This window comes from Brachypodium distachyon, chromosome 1, assembly GCF_000005505.3.
Source record: "Brachypodium distachyon strain Bd21 chromosome 1, Brachypodium_distachyon_v3.0, whole genome shotgun sequence".
Classification (NCBI taxonomy): Eukaryota; Viridiplantae; Streptophyta; class Magnoliopsida; order Poales; family Poaceae; genus Brachypodium; species Brachypodium distachyon.
In genome coordinates this window covers 69,983,813-69,999,534 of record NC_016131.3, presented here as the reverse complement: position 1 = coordinate 69,999,534, position 15,722 = coordinate 69,983,813, and the positions used below count along the sequence as shown (strand labels likewise).

At 51.1% G+C, this 15,722-nt stretch overlaps 3 protein-coding genes and 1 non-coding gene across 6 annotated transcripts; 2 read left to right on the top strand and 2 right to left on the bottom strand.

Moving 5' to 3' along the window:
* The first annotated feature begins 624 nt into the window (after positions 1 to 624).
* On the top strand, positions 625 to 1,889 carry LOC100843936 (vegetative cell wall protein gp1). The gene has a single exon (XM_003561911.4). The coding sequence runs from the start codon at positions 645 to 647 to the stop codon at positions 1,542 to 1,544; it is 900 nt and encodes a 299-aa protein (XP_003561959.2). The 5' UTR covers positions 625 to 644; the 3' UTR covers positions 1,545 to 1,889.
* Positions 1,890 to 2,851: 962 nt separating this feature from the next.
* On the bottom strand, positions 2,852 to 6,096 carry LOC100820840 (2-carboxy-1,4-naphthoquinone phytyltransferase, chloroplastic). 2 transcript variants are annotated; one of them, XM_010230757.2, is made up of 11 exons: positions 5,672 to 6,096; positions 5,388 to 5,460; positions 5,284 to 5,314; positions 5,044 to 5,115; positions 4,810 to 4,948; positions 4,472 to 4,587; positions 4,197 to 4,296; positions 4,068 to 4,106; positions 3,859 to 3,969; positions 3,702 to 3,767; positions 2,852 to 3,607 (listed from the first exon to the last, which is right to left on the bottom strand). In XM_010230757.2, exons 1-11 carry the CDS (start codon positions 5,918 to 5,920, stop codon positions 3,497 to 3,499), a joined length of 1,107 nt encoding a protein of 368 aa, XP_010229059.1. In that variant the 5' UTR covers positions 5,921 to 6,096; the 3' UTR covers positions 2,852 to 3,496. The 2 variants fall into 2 exon arrangements, with proteins under 2 accessions (XP_010229059.1, XP_003558621.2); XM_003558573.3 differs by lacking the exon at positions 5,388 to 5,460 and having other exon boundaries at positions 5,284 to 5,387.
* Positions 6,097 to 8,295: 2,199 nt separating this feature from the next.
* TRNAY-GUA lies at positions 8,296 to 8,381 on the top strand. Its single transcript is given in 2 exon segments — positions 8,296 to 8,332; positions 8,346 to 8,381. It is a non-coding gene; the product is annotated as a tRNA-Tyr (tRNA).
* Positions 8,382 to 8,630: 249 nt separating this feature from the next.
* LOC100843628 lies at positions 8,631 to 12,992 on the bottom strand. Of its 2 annotated transcripts, none has more exons than XM_010230755.3 (5): positions 12,832 to 12,992; positions 12,064 to 12,727; positions 10,586 to 11,756; positions 10,347 to 10,493; positions 8,631 to 9,516 (listed from the first exon to the last, which is right to left on the bottom strand). In XM_010230755.3, the coding sequence occupies exons 2-5, from the start codon at positions 12,118 to 12,120 to the stop codon at positions 9,032 to 9,034; spliced, it is 1,860 nt and encodes a 619-aa protein (XP_010229057.1). In that variant the 5' UTR covers positions 12,121 to 12,727; positions 12,832 to 12,992; the 3' UTR covers positions 8,631 to 9,031. The 2 variants fall into 2 exon arrangements, with proteins under 2 accessions (XP_010229057.1, XP_003561958.1); XM_003561910.4 differs by having other exon boundaries at positions 12,064 to 12,407.
* Between the last annotated feature and the right edge of the window lie 2,730 nt (positions 12,993 to 15,722).

Here is a 15,722-nt window from a genome sequence, read left to right as displayed (position 1 = left end):
TATCACAAGTTGGCGACGGCATCCACATAAGGAATCTGCAGTGACAAAATAAAAATAGTAACCGAATACTCCGTCGTTGCTGATATACAAGACCAATAGGCAAATGATATCTGGCATATGGATATAAAGTTACGTCAGTAGAAAATATTTGTTCCGTAAGGATACAATGATCCATGAGAATAAACTCTTACTAGTCTAAGACACTCATTACATCATAAATTTCGGAGGAAAAATAGAGAATTCATACAAGGAATAGTCCCATATATGCCTTTTGAACCATAAAACTGCATTTGCACCAAAAAAAATCATCTGATATGATTTTTGTTCTTCCAAATTTTGGAGAAATCCGAGCATGTGAGGTCTAACCTAATGATTTTTTTTCTTGAAAGTTTCATTACATCTGTTCTCTGTGTCCCTCCTCTCTGGCTCCAATTAAGTGTATCAAAAATAGTTTTTAGAGATCGCACGGGTTTAGGCCAGACTTATCCGGACTCTGATGAACGACAAAATTCACCGCTAGTAACATAGCCTGACATGATCCAGGTCGAGAAGGAAAAAAAAGAATAAAGAGGAAGGCAAAACTCACCCACCGATTGTCGTCTCGGCTAACGAGACGCTTGGCCGAAATTTTTCGACGGCCCGAGATGCTGAGCAGCCAGCCACCAATGAGGTGGCGTGTCATCAACCAGGCGGAAGAGCAAGAGACAGAGAAGATCCCATCGCCCACTCCTTTTCTCTCCTCACTCCCCAAATCCCCATCTCCCACTCCCACATCACACTCCCCCTCTTCCCCGGTCGGTCTCCGGTCTCCTCCCCCTATCGCCGCGGCCATGGACAAGTCCAACCTCCTGCCGCCCTCCAACTCCGCCGCCTCCTCCGCCCTCAAGTCCCTCAACAAGTCCTCCTACAAGATCTCCAAGCAGCCCTCCTCCTCCTCCATGAAAGCGCCTTCTCCTCCTCCGCCGCCGCTCCCTTCCCGCCTATCTCCTCCTCTTCCGCCGCCGCCGCCTCAAACCGCCGCGCCCGTCCTGCCTGACCACCCTCCACCCCAGCCCCCCGTCTACAACATCGACAAGTCAAACTTCCGCGACGTCGTCCAGAAGCTCACCGGCTCCCCCTCCCACCTCCTACCGCCTCAGCCCCCGGCGGCCGCCCCCGCCGCCGCCGTCGTGGCCCCACCCCCGCCGCGTCCCATCATGGCCCCTCCCCCAGCGCGTCCCATCATGGCCCCGCCTCCACCCCCGCTATCGGCCATTCCGTCCCGCCTCCACCGCATCCGCCCCCCGCCGCTGGCCCCGCTCCGCCCGCCTCCGCCCATCCTGCCGCCGGCCGCGCCCACGCTCTCCCCTCTCCCCGCGCTCCCTTCCGTCTGCATGACGGCGGAGTCCCCCATCTCGGCCTACATGCGCCGGCTGCGGGGGATGCCGTCGCCGATCCATGTGCCGACATCGCCGCTCGGGTTCGGGTGCCTCCCCTCGCCGCGGACGCCGACGTCGCCTGGCGTGGCCATGCCGGCCACCAGCCCCCGCGTCCGCGACCCCTGATCAAGAAACAACTGATGCTGCTGCTCCCGATGTGTAGATATGGCCCGTCTAGGAGAGATCTGGGGAGGCGGCGGCGGCTAGCAGAAGGGGACGGAGTAGCAATACAATTACAATGTGTTAGCTTCGCCAGTAAAATCTTAGCTTCTATTTTTGTAGCGTGTTCTACCTGCCTTAATATTTTGTTGGTGTATATGGAACATGCTGTGTTCGACAACAGATGACTTTATCAGGTTTGGTCATTTTTTCTGTAACAAGCTTATGCAAAACCCAAAGCTTTATATGCAAAATTCGTTCAGGATATATTATGGATGATTATTATGATATGATATTGAAAGGTATTTGTCATTTCTGCTTGGCTACTCTTGGAAATGTTTTGCCTGGCTCAATTTGACAGTGTTGCTCAGACCAAGAGTTAGAGCATACAAGCTGCTCTAATATAAGCTTGGTGCATGTGGGCAGTGGTTTTAGACTTGGTCTTTGTTGAAGGATTAGTATTTGGATTGTTGTACTACATGATTTTGTTTGTAGGCGACTACAATGAGGCTTGGATTTCTGGTGTGATGTGGACATTGTTTTGTTTTGTTATGTGCTATTATGGGTCATCTAATTATGTTCACATGGGGTGTAAAGTGTGTTTGGTGATGCATCGCCGTTTGGTTTTGCCTTTTTCTCTTGTTAATGATGGGTTCATTTGTTTATTGTGACTAGTAATCTAATATAGGCTTTGCAGGTTGCACACACTAGAAATTGCATGTACTATTAATAGTAACTCATATGTCCTACTAATATTGAGGTCACTAGTATACAGACCATGCTTCTTTTGTTGCCACTTTAGATTCTACTTTAGCATATTGTTAAGTTACTTCTGTAATTAGGCTGAGAATCGTTTGAATATGAAAATGTGAGTTAGGGATGCTGATTATCTAGTCGTTGATGCTTAGATAAGCAGAAGATTTTATGGTTAATGGGTTGCTTGCAAGAGTGGTGGTTTCTCACCTTTTTCTCATTTTTTACTTTCTGATGCTTTGTTATACAGTGAGCCAGTGCTCAAGTATCAGGCTGCCGACATTGTAATAGTTCTTGCTGGATGTGGACTGTGGAGAAGGAACATATTCGAGTTACTAGCATGTGGCCATTGCACGCTGGCTTACCTGAGGTCAAACGGGAGGTGAGAATGAGATATTCTCAACTTAAAGGAATTAAGGAATTTTACTGTGTGTCGAATTGATTGGAAAGAAACTGAGAATCACAGATGCCCATGCCCATTTCTGTCATCTACTTTTGAAAGTGGTATGCTGAGTGAGAAGGATGCCAGTAATTGCCATGTTGGTGTGGTTACGTTAATCAGCGATTCTCACTTGCTTGGACAACGAGATAAATATGCTGCAGTACTAGATACTGCCATCCTGCAATTACAAACCCTGACCCGGTAGCCCGTGCACTCTGTAAATGTAAAGATCTGGAAAACAATGATAAAAACATAAAAGCAAGCATATGTGATGTTGGCAAGTTGCCCTGCCCGGCGTACTACAAACAGCAGGTCCGTGGTAGAAAGAAGTAATGGCTGAGCATGGCTTGTCCCGTCCTGGCCCAGAATTCAATTCATGCTGCTGGGGAACCTCCTCCTGCGCAAACGGCGATCTAGGGAGCGACGAGCACGCCAGCTAGCTGGGTTCCCTCTCCGGAGGAAGGCATTTCATTGGGAGGGTACAGGGCTAGCTAGCTGCCTAGCTAGAGCCTAACCAGCCTGCAAGCTCAGCTCTGCGTCTCTGAACCTCTGATTGCCCAAACCGGCTGCCACAGCTCTCATTCAGCAAGAGGAGTTCACACATGCACTGCCTCTGTAAAGATGTCTGTTCAAGGCTGTGTGTTTACTCGATCTGAAACTGCAAGAAGCATTCCTCTGTAGTCTGTACCCTCTTTGTCGATGGTTGGCCATTTGTCTGTCAGACTTAGAGTAGTACACCGTTTCTAGCCAACACCAAACCAGAAGCCAGTGCCATCCCAAACAAGGCATGTAACCGCACGCAGTAATACTTTGCCATGAAAATCTTGCTGTTATCCTGCGTATGTAATTTCACCCAATTAAGTGCTTAGTGTAAAAACAAAGAACTTTTTCAGGAAAAATAAAAGGATGGAACGGGAAGGGAGGCTTACATCGTGATTTTTCAGCACATAGTCCACAACCCATTTGCCCAGAGGGAGAGTCAGGGCACCAAGGACCTGAGATAGATTTGTAATGGTTGAGCTTCTGATTAGAAGTTGGTCTGTGGGTGATTTTATTACAACGAAACAACACGGATCAGTAACTTACAATGCAGGATGACGGGAGACATTTGGTTATGCCAAAAGCGACCAAAAGAGTGTAAAGCGTGACAATCCCAAGCGTGACTAATCTTGCTCCTGCTTTGGTGCCAATTCTTACCTATTTACAGTTTCGAAATATAGAACATAGGTCAGACTAAAAAGATACACATGTGACATCAGAAATGTTGAAGCAGGGAACAGAGGTAGCAAAAATACCAGGGGGGACATCTTCCCAACAGCCCTGTCTCCGTCAATCTATAGATTAGCAGAGTCTATCAGCTAATAATCCTTTCATACGTATAAAATTAATTCATAGATCATTTATGTCAGGGGTACTATTTATACCTGATGAAAGTGGCTGCAGAAGAGTATCAGGGTAGTTGTCAACCCAACAAGAATGGACGAAGCTATGACTGTTTTGTTGAGAGGGAGAAGCATAATTCCGCTGACAGATTATGATATTTCAAGAGAATTTATTAGCTATAAACAGTTCCTACAATTTTCTATGGAAATGAAAGTAAAGCCTCAAACGATCAACACTGTACATGTTGCGTTTAATTAGGACTTAACATCAACAGTTGGTAGTTGGGAACCTGATTGTTCTAGATTCTAAAGGGTACCTTGAAATGCTTCTGATGCTGTTTGAGAAGTAGAAGGCTGTGGTGGCCAATGGGCCAAATGCAGCAAAACATAATGGTTCACCCAACCCTCGATAACTCAATCGGAATGGCGGGCACTGCAGAAATGCACATGGATGAAGAGATTTAAAATATTAAAGCATAATGTCATTGTGCCAGATAAACTGAAGTATTGACGGCAAGTGATATATGGTTAATTAAACTCTGAAATGTTTCAGGCTTGTTTCAGATTGAAAAACCCATAGTTTATTAAAAAAATGGCAACTACATTTGTTTCATGATATATAACATGGAGAAATTCAGAGGTACACGAAATTTACCTGATAAACATAACCACAAGCGATTGCACATATCACCAAAAAGATGAATCTGACATCTCCAGCTTCTGCAAAGGCCCAAAATAGCCCTACAAAGCCGAGCAGAAGAGAAATGTTTGCAGCATATTGTGTCACTGCTCGACTGCACAACAGATTACACTAGTAAATGTTTCACTTCTAAAACAGATATGCAAGCATTTGGAATTGTTCCTATTTGGTATTGGTAACAAGCAGTACCTGCCAACAAGGTTCACAACAGATTCTTTCTTGTTCTTATCAGCACCAGTATCTGAATCATAAACATCATTGCTGCACTCAATTGCCAAAATATTAGTGATACCCTTTATCTCAAGAGCAGGTAAATGTAATCGATGTTTCACCAGAAAAAAGGTATATCAATGGATGAACAATTATTTTTATTTCAGTATGGTTCTACTTTAAAATGTTAGCAACTTTATGCATATATGTCAGTGTTACCTGAGATTGAGCCAGGTGATCACAAGGACAGCTGCAGCCAAGAGACCAAAATACCGTTTAGCGAAGAACAACCCCGCATTATTGTAAGCAGCAGCACTACCTACCTGCATCCAACCGCAAATACAAAATGCTTATGGGGTTCGTCATTGCACAGCACCAAATGTTTGCAATCCCTTCCTAGCAAAGAAACAAAAATAAAAATAAATAAATCTGCAATCCTTGTCAGATTGTGATTTAACGACCCCCAGTTGTCGATCTTTTGCGATGGACCCGTCAATTAGGCTTGTTCTCGCTACAGCTCCAGTCAGCATGCAAGCACACTTGCAGTTCTAGAATTACAATTCTTAATCGCAGAAATTTTCTGGAGCTTGGAGTTGCAGGAACTCACGGTGAGTGGCACAAGCGCCACGGAGTAGATGGGCAGCTTGGCCGCCCTCCAGAGCAGCGTCGCGCGGGACAGCTCACCGGCGTCCCCGCCTCCGCCTCCGCCGGACGCCGCCGCAGCCGAGCACCGTACTCGCCCTCGCGCGCGGGGCCTCCTCGCGGCCTCTGCTGCTACGCTGCCACGGGGAGAGGGACGAAGCGCGGGAGGGGAGACGAGGAGAGGCGCGAGGGCAATGCCAGCGAGCGGCATCATCGTCTTCTCCGGGTTCCGCGGGAGCGTAATCAGCTTAAGCGCGGCATTCCGTCGAGCACGGCGCGGGCGCGGCGCCGACGGTGACGGATAGCGGGAGCGGCGGTGCTTCGGCTCGGGCGTGCATGGATAAGGCTCGGGATCGGAAGACGTCGACGCGGCAGGCAGTGGCGAGGTGCCATCTGAAGCGAAACCGAGAAAAAAGTTCCGAGTTCGAGGGGTGGAGACGCGTTCCACGTCGTCCGCAGGCCTCCACGGGAATGCATTATTCGGCCCAAGCCGTGGAATGCACTATATGGGCCCAATAGCGAGGGCTTAATTAACCGGCCCAAAATGAGGGGGGGGGGGGGGGGGGGTGGGGCGGCAACCGCGTCGGACTGATCGTGGAATCCTATTCCCGTACGGACTCTGTGAAGTAAAGATCTCTCGCAACTGGAGTCGGAGACGAACTCCGCAGGCAGATGCACGATCGTCTGTCCGCTACATATACGCCGGCGCCCTTCTCGTTTCCTCCCAACCCAACAACCGTTGTTCCATTGCCGGCATCCATCCCGCCGGGACAAGAAGACAACCGTATACCGCGAAACAACAAACCGTTCGCGATGTGCTTCGTCGAAGCCCGGGCCCGAACCAGCACCTCCATCCCGACGACGACGACACGGCACGCCGGCAGCAAGCGGCCGCTCGAGCTGACCGTCTACGACCCCGCAGCCGCCGCAGAGGCAGTCCAACGTGCCAATGCGGCAATCCTCTCGGGTACTGCTCTGGTGCCGTACGTGGCATCATCGTCGTCGTCGGAGCCCATAAACGCCATCCCTCTCGCCGCCTTCGCCCCTCAGGATCGAGCCGAGCCGTGGTGGCTGCGCGAGAAGCTGTTCCCGCACCACAATCTCCGCTTCGACCTGCCAGTGCACTTCATCGCCGAAAAAGCCGTGACACTCACCGACCTCGACTCGCACCAGAACCGGTTCCGGCTGCCGAGCGACGCCGTGATCCGCAACCTCCGCCCGCTGCTCTCCCCTCTGGAGCTCGCGGCAGCCAACCTGCAGCACGACGATCATGTCCCGAGGCCAAGGCCACCGAAGAAGCAGCTGGTTCTGGAGGCTCCGGGGGATCAGGATCAGGAGGCGCCGCAGGGGAAGAAGAAGAAGCGCAAGGGAAAGAAGCACGGCGGGCTGCCCGTGCTCGTGGTGGACTCCAACCGCGGCATCAGGGAGCTGCAAATGTCGCGCTGGGAGAGCAGCCGCGGCATCATCATCAAGGGAGAAGGGTACATGAGCTTCCTCGCCAATTCCAGCTTCAAGGTGGACGACGTCGTCGAGATCTGGGCCTTCAAAGAGCGTGTTTTCCGTTTGTTTGGGTCCAACGTCTGTGCCGATGGCCCGTTGTATCTTTTGATCACTAAGAAAGGGTAGGGGCTGCCCAGATCAATATGGAGAGCCCGTAGAGGAGGAAACTTGTTGCTGTGCTAAACGCACGCCTTGATTTCTCTTCGAACATAGATTTCACGTGTAATGTTTTTTTTAACTTAGATATGGCATGTCACAACCAAGATAATGACAAAAGTGTTTTATTGATTTATTTAACCTCTCTGTTCTTCAGGATTTTGGAATACTTAACTTGGCATCCTGCTGATTCGATCGGCTAGCCAAACTATCAAATATGAAGAGAAAAAGAACCGCACGGGCTGGACTCACAAAAGTAAGGATGAAAGTGGTTAGGATAATTACTGACCGAATCCGTTTCGGAATGCGATGGTTTCAATAATCCACACTGTGAAAGTCAAGTGTGTCTCCCTCCCATCGCTCCCTGCCGCCCGCCGCCACTTCGCCGTCTTTCTCACCTTGCACAGCTTCCTCCACCTCCGGCGCACGCGCGGCCAACTCCACCTGTCCCTGCCTTCTATCACGATGTCTCCTTCGTCCAGGCGCTGCTCCAGCTCCATCCAGAGAATCGGCAACTACATCCAGAGGGTGGATCTACGTCGCCGGCAGGTCCGTGACGACGATGCCATTGAGGAGTACCACCCGTCGTCCGACGGGTAATGGTGAAGGCACCGCGGGAGAGGTACACGTGTATCCGGTTCAGCGCCGGCCGCGTGTTCTACGTCACCGAAGGGTGCATGTGCTTCGGTGACATGTGCGCGACACGTGTGGATTCAAAACCAGTTGAATGTGAAACGGTGAGCAAAAATATGGTTTTTCCAACCAAGGAACTAATGTATATGAATTCGAGTTTAGTGATCATTTATGAACTTCATTACTAATTGAGGACTAAAAAAGTACTTCTCTCCACCGATGACTCATGGGTTTAGTTTGAATGTCTTTGCTTTTTTCGGCTCTAGTAGATATAGATTGTTCCTGCATTTGTTCACAAAACCGACCTTAGCTCAGTTGGTAGAGCGGAGGACTGTAGTCGTTGCAGATAAATCCTTAGGTCGCTGGTTCGAATCCGGCAGGTCGGATTAATCCTTTTTTGCTATAATAAAGCATATCTTTCTTTCGCCGAGTCCATCTCTCTCAAATAATTTGAGTCGTCCGATCTCCCCTTTGATCCCGTGATATCCCTATTAAACTGTTTGCGTGATCAAGTGTAAAATCGCATTTGCGTCATTGATCATTGATGTGATCGGGGTCCGATCACATCTTTTCCTTGATGAGGCCACGGAGGAAAGGATTGTTGTGGTGGCAGATAGCATATGAATGAATACGGATTAGCCACCAGGTAGGTACATCTGGTTATAGGTGAATATGTGTACATTTACCCAGATCCTTATGTATGGACGGGACTTCAAACAAGTAAAAACCTTGTTTTTAATTCTTGTCCCCTGAATCAAATTGCTTCATCGATCGGTCAACATACACATTTAGATCCCGAATGCAAGCATCCTAACTAGGATTGCATACCTCTCTTCTTTCCCGAATAATTTCGGGTACAAAAACAATCAGGAAATGCTTGAAACACACTTATTTTCCAAGCTCATCACAAAGCGAATAACCACGGAGGATGCGCATCACCGATCTGAAAACGCTGCAGTGCGTTTTCCTGCAATCTCAACGCCCTCCGGTGTTCCCGTACGTATGGCACGGTTAACTTCCTGCCTGATTTAATTTCTCACCTCCTCGTGAGGCTCAAGCTCTGAGGCCTGTTCTTGGACCTGCTCCTGCTGCTCCCTTCCCTGTCCCGGTTCTTCGCCGACGATGAGCCGGGGCTATGGCTCAGCCGCCGTGACACCCGCCTACGGGAGCTCCACCCGGTGTTCCCGAGTGCCGCCTTGGCGACGCTGTCCTTGGCCGCCTCCCGCGCGCGCTGCGGCTTCACGGCCTGCTTGTTGAGATACTCCAGCCGCGGTAGCAGGCCTGATACCGCCTTTCGGAGCGTTTCGTCGCCGACGTTGGTCTGCACCGGGTTGCCGAGGAGGTTGAGAGCCCTGAGGGAGTTGTAGTTGGCCACGAGCTGGCCCAGGCCCTTGGCCGTGGTGATCTTGTTGAAGCTCAGGTCCAGCACGGCCAGCTTCAGCAGGCGGTGGAGCCCCTCCACGTCGCTGATCTTGTTCCCGGCCAGGTAGAGCTCCCTGATCGCCGTGCAGTTCGACAGTCCTGAAGTTAGCAAGCAGAACAACACGCACATTTGTCAGTCTCGTCTCGTCGATTCAGAGTTTGTTACGGATTTAGGTAATCTAGCATGCATGCAAATGCCAAACACGTTTGGAGGAAGCCTGGCAGCCGGCAGGATCGTCAAATTTCCGAGTTTAGTACTAGCAGGCTCCCGCCGGACAGAGACGAGCTCATTAAAGGAGCAGCGGATGGACCAGCTCACCGATGACTAGGTGTCCAGTCATTCTATAGGGATCAGCAAAACTGCGTACCAGATGAGTGGATCCACTCAATTCCACGAAATCAGGTCACGAGGATCATCAAAAGCTCCGAAGCGAAAAGCAGATTGTGACATGTCTATATCGATCGGTACCGGAGAAGTACTACGGGCGTGTCCTATCTGGCATTCTGGCGTTGCCCGTAGCCAGATGAAAGCGAAACACACATGAAGTCGATCCTGGGTGTGGGATCTGGGGCGTTACGACGAGCCAAAAGCGCTTTTCCAGCGCACCGTATTTGTTTCCGAGGTCGACACGACTAAAGGCTGCACCTGTATGTAGTACTTTGGACCATGCTATCAGCCTATTACTGCTGCCTAGAGCGGGCCAAGATCTGGCAACTAGCTAGTAATGCCATCGTGGAGAAGGACCGGAGGGACACAGAACAGGAGCATTGAACAATGAACAGAATGATACTTCCATGCATGCAACTTGGGTAAAAGCCCTGGTTTTCACCAGGACACGTACGAGAAGCGCATGGAAAATAACTGAAGACAGGTGCGTGCATCGTGCATTTCTGTGTCAGGGATTAGCTCGTTGTGAAGAAATGGTTACCATGGCCGATGCGCGAGATCCGGTTGTAGCTGAGACTGAGCACGCGCAGCCTCGTCAGTTCCCGCAGGCCGTCCGTGGTCGAGATGCTGTTCCTCGACAGATCCAGCGAGTGCAGCCCCTTGGGCAACGACCCCGGGGCGATGTGAGCTGCCAAACGAACACACGGATCAATCCCAAGAAAACACAAACCTTGAAACTTGAAAGTAATCACCGATGAATGTGCTGTGAATTTTACTTACCGATGAAGTTGCCGGACAGATTCACGGCCCGGAGGCTCGAGAAGGCGGAGATCATGGGGACGACCTTGAGCCCCATGCCAGAAATGTGCGCCACGGACGAGAATCCATTAAGCGTCTGCACGATGCTGCTCGCCTGGACGGCCTCGTCCACCGCAGCTCGCCGCCGTGCCTGAGCATGCGCTTGCGCGTTGCCGGCCTTGGCCCCGGACGCCGACGACTCACCGATCTCACTGATGATCTCATGATCCTCTTCGATGTCGAACGAGCGGTCCGCGAGGGCGCTCACCCAGGCGCTGACCCGATCGAGCGGCGTCGACGCCTCCGCCGAGAAGGCGACCCACTGGCTCGGGATAACCCGTACTTCTTCTTCTGCTTCTTCTTCTTCCACGGCGGCGACGATCTCCTTGTCCTTCTTCTTGGCGGCGTCCAGCGTGTCCGACGTGTACCCGTCGCGCTGGCGCGAACGTGACACGTCGACCTCGTCCGCGCGCGCACGTGGCGACGCTGACGTGGCCGCGCCGCCGCCGCCTTGGGGTCGGTGCAGGTTCCGGTGGCTCCAGAGGAAGAGCCTCCACCAGAGCTTCCGGCTCCGGGACGGCAGCACCTGGCTCGACGACCTCCGCCTCAGCATCACGCGGTCGGCGCTCCACGTGGACGTCGTCGGGCTGGCGTCCGGCGCGCCGTTGGGGCTGGTGGTGATGCTATGGCTACGGGCCGGCGGCGCCAAGGCCGACGACATGAGGTCGTCGTGGGAGCGTGACTTGGCCAGCAGCGCCATGTCGTGCCCGGACGATTTCCTCCAGCCGGGCCTCGCCGTCTCGATGTTGGAGCACGAGCGTTCCAGCCTCGATGGAGTGACCGTCGGGAACTTGCCCGTGTCCGGTGAGGCATCCTTGTCGGCGCCGTCACTGCTGTTGTCACCGGGCGAGCCTGGGCCGCTGACGATGATGTCCACGACGTTACTCTCTGTCGAGGCCTTTTCACCGTTCCCGGCATGGCCTTGACATGCCGACTCGGCGCGTGTCTCGGCGATAACCGGCTTTGTGTCGCGTGCCGTAGCATTGCCAGTGGCTTTGGTGCCGGTGTAAGCAGCGTCCGTCCCCTCCATGGACTCCACCGGTTTCACCTTCGGGCAGTCGTTTCCATTAGCCCAAGAAACCTTCTGCATGTCCTGCGAACATTGCATGGATGACCGTAGGCAAATTTCTGGTCATTTTTATATATTTTACCAAAAAAGAATCACAAAATAAAACCAGTGCTGAAGTCAGGAAAAATAATCACACGAAGGTCCATACAGTGCAAAGATGCTACAACCACACACTAATAATTGATTTCTACTAACTGATGTGGTAAATTAATTGTGTGTTTCTACTAACTAATTTGGTAAATTAATTGTGGTGCCTGCACGCAAATACTGCAGGGGGGGGGGGGGGGGGGGGGATTGGAAAAAATGAATGAAAAGTGTGTCGACTACTGACCTTTGATTTCTTCCTGCTGCCACCGAGCAGAACACAGAAGCAACTGATCTTGGCCATTCTGGGAAACTCACACCGCGATCGCGATTCTTCGAGACACTTCAAACAACTTGTTCTGGAGAATCTGTGCAAGAGATAGGTACGCAGGAGATGGAGCCAGCCAGGCGTTTCAGTTGCTTTAGCCCTTGTCTATCGGGGAGCCCGTCCAAAGGAGAAAAGCGGAAACGCCAACAGCGCCAGCATCCTCCTCCGGCGCCGGCACGTTGGCTGATGCGCCGCGCGGCACCGCCGGGGAGAAGGCCAGAGCGAACGTATCTACCAGCGGAAGAAGCCGGCCGGCGGCGGCGCTGCACGGAGCGAAAGAATATGAGGGCATGATCAGACCATTAACGCAGTGCAAACGTAGTATAGGAGTAGTGCTCAGTATATCTCGCCATTAATAATTAACAACAAGAAAATCTGTCTCGCTTATATTTATTTTTGTCCGTTCTGCCTTGTGCGTCTCCTTTCCTGGTAGCGATGGGCGGTGGTTGGGATGTGGTGTAGGGGAGTTCGTTTTGATCTCTTCTTGTTGTTGATCTAGCTAGGGTCGTATCGTAAAGCAGCTGGATGGATGGAGATGGAGTGCCCATAAAACTGTAGTACCTCGTTAGCTATTCTGCAAAATCTGGGCCATATATCCATGTGACCTCCTCTGGGTCTAAAAATAGGCGAGAAAGGAGCCCGGGCGAGAAAATATCAAAGAAGAGGAGCAGGAGGCAAGGACATTACCAGGCCAAGATCAGGAGGGAGTCGGCCGGGGCACCAAGGACTCGTGGACGCAACCCTGCCGGAGTGCCGGTGATCTCGTTATCAGTCTTTGTTGTTGGGATCAAGCAGAAGCAGTTGGAGGTGAGAAAGAGAAGGAAGGAGATGCGGAGGACGCGGGAGTAGGCGTGGTAGATATAGCCAAGGGAAGGAGGCTCCAGGAGCGGGTGCGGGTCGAGATCGATCAGGAGGACACTTGCCGAAACCTGCTGACCAGTGACCACGACACGCACGGCGCACGGCACAGCTAGCGCCTTGCGACGTCACCCCGATGCGCCGGAGAAACAAAAACTGCAACCTTGTGTAAGTTGGGGCTTCTGCTCCGGTTCTTTCCGGACCGTTGCGTCCTCGGCCGGCCGGGTCCTTCTTTTTTCTGCAAATATTTCGGGTTCTCGGGTCGAACGGTACTCCTACGAAAGCACGAGTTTTTTTGGGGCTTTGACTGACGGGAGAGATATAGTATGCCTCGGGTCGAACTCGAACGAACGTACGCATGAGTCTTTTGGGGGCTTTGACTGACGGGAGAGATATAGTAGTACTCTGTACTCCTCTATCGGATATGATTTCGTCTGAACAAAGTGCTTTAATCGGTTTTGTATTTTATTTTTGCTGCATCAGGGGGCTGACGTACGTATACGTCTCGTTGAGCGGTAGTCTCATTATCAATGTTTTTGTCGGCTTTCCATGTTACTAGTAAAATCGGTCCAAATTCGAAGCACTGCTTCCATCGTTTATCCACGGCTATTCCCCACAACGCCTGCGCACGATACAGTTGCAGAAACGGTCTTCGTCCCCCACAGTCGAATTCATTCGCCGGACTGAATGACGCGTGGGGAACGCTAGCCCGAACACAAGAACCTGAGGCTGAGACATACACATACATGCCCACCGCACACAAAAGCAGACGTATCCGCACCGCCAGCTACGGCCGGGACGAGACGACGTGACGGCAAGGTTTTGGTTCGATTCTGGCCGTATCCGCACCGCCGTAAACCAAAGGGCCCTTCCGTGTCGTCCATCCCCCGGCCGTCGAAGCGTCCGGCGCAGGAATTCCGGCCCGGCCAGCCGGGACGTGCGTGCGTTTCGCTCTGCTTCATGATACTAGCTCGTGCCATTATTTCTCCGCTAGCTATTTCTTTCCGCTGGCCGTCCTTTCTCCAGTAGGAGTGCGTTTTTAGGAGTGAAACGCACGTACATGTAACATGTGGTTACGGATAGATTGCTCCCGGGCCGTCCTTTTCGATCCATCTCTTAATACGTCTCTCTTCTTGCGGGGTTGCGAGGGATAACTCGCCCTTTCGGTTTTTTTATGCTAGATATATAAACTGCAGATTTTATATTAGCGTGAAACGTACGTACGGAATTACAGATAGATTGCGATCCGTACGCCCGTCCCTTTCGTTTCTGTTAACGCCTCTCATCTTGCCGTCAGGTTGCCAAGTCGCGACCGTTTCGTCGACGTGTCCGTAGCGCCCTGCCTGCTATATAAATATATTTTCCGAACCGGACTACATAATAAATATATAATTGCAATAGGAGAAAAAAGATGCTCTCTAGCTATGTTTAGCACAAAGGATCGCCCTCGCGTTCTTCAGCCCACACAGCGCGCACGTCAAGTAACGATGACGGATAATATCGGAACGGGAGGCGCACGTCCATTGTTCCTTTGTTATCACAATAGCATCTCCCCTGCAGGAATCCTGATCATCTTTCGCTACACGTCTTGAATTAAGTCCATCGGTCTTAAAGCGTACCCGTGCAAGCTACAAACTTTTCACTGCTTTTGTAAGAGTATGAGAGTAAATATGCCTTAGCCAGAAGGACGTATATATACGGGTTCCGAGAACGGTAGCTGCCAGGCCCGGCCGGCCAAGTGCGGCATTAGCATATGCATTGTATCTGCTGCGTCAGCCTTTGCCCAGTGCGAACCGGCCGCTTTGCACGACGCATCGATCTCACTTGAGATTTACAAATAAAGGCAGTTGCTTCCGGCGAGTAGCTGACTTCAACCTCTAAAGAGAAAACACTCTGCTGGGATGACCAAATATAATTAGGTTGCGTTACTAAGTAGCTAGCAAACACGTGGAGTCCTGCGCATTCCTTCAGCTATATATTAGCTTGGTAAGATGCCTGGCCCGGATATGACCTGCCGCCAGCTTTTCGTGTCATCCCCCATGGCTCCCCCCCACAAAGATGTAACGGTCCACTTCAGGCTATCGTGCCGCTGGCAACGATGGATAATAATAGCTGAGCTCGTGTTAACCACATGCGAAACCAAATCATGCAACGATCGAGATCGACACGCATGAATACGAGACCCTGGCGACCATGCGCGGCCAGAAGCCACAATGTGTGTGGCCACACGAGTCGCGATCGCGGCCATTTATTTCTGCACAAATAATGTACCGGTATAATAGCTCCGGTGAACTAAACCATGCATATCGACATCGCCCAGCTGTTATACCCTTCACCAAACTAGCAGGAATTCACGTACCAAAACGGTGAACTTACTATTCGGGTCATTAATTAGTGACCTTAAGAGCGTACGTTAACAGGAATCGCCGCCACGGGCATGGTCGAGTCTAGGATCGTCGACTGACTATTGCCAATAAGGTTTGTTTGATCTCTAAAATCAACACTCTGCCCTTACCATTCACAGTCATTAATGACCTTAGGAACGTATACAAATAGCGATCGTTGGCGTGGCGACGTTCAAGCAACCGACTACCGCCAGGTGGATTTTGTGTGGCGGGAAAATTACAAGATTGCAGCTTTATTTTGATGGTTTAAATTTCTGATTAGTTTAGTTGCACAAATGACTCATATTTCAGTTGAAATGTACATCACTTCGGTTA

Bases quoted from the DNA above. Each gene is read 5' to 3' on its own strand.
- LOC100843936 (XM_003561911.4), top strand. From the start codon at position 645: ATGCTGAGCAGCCAGCCACCAATGAGGTGGCGTGTCATCAACCAGGCG.
- LOC100820840 (XM_010230757.2), bottom strand. From the start codon at position 5,920: ATGATGCCGCTCGCTGGCATTGCCCTCGCGCCTCTCCTCGTCTCCCCT. The intron at 5,461-5,671 runs GTGAGTTCCTGC...TTTCTTTGCTAG, and splicing joins TGGCGCTTGTGCCACTCACC to GAAGGGATTGCAAACATTTG. The intron at 3,608-3,701 runs GTAAGCCTCCCT...TTACATACGCAG, and splicing joins ATGTGCTGAAAAATCACGAT to GATAACAGCAAGATTTTCAT.
- LOC100843628 (XM_010230755.3), bottom strand. From the start codon at position 12,120: ATGGCCAAGATCAGTTGCTTCTGTGTTCTGCTCGGTGGCAGCAGGAAG. The intron at 10,494-10,585 runs GTAAGTAAAATT...TTCGTTTGGCAG, and splicing joins TCTGTCCGGCAACTTCATCG to CTCACATCGCCCCGGGGTCG. The intron at 9,517-10,346 runs GTAACCATTTCT...TGCTAACTTCAG, and splicing joins GATCTCGCGCATCGGCCATG to GACTGTCGAACTGCACGGCG.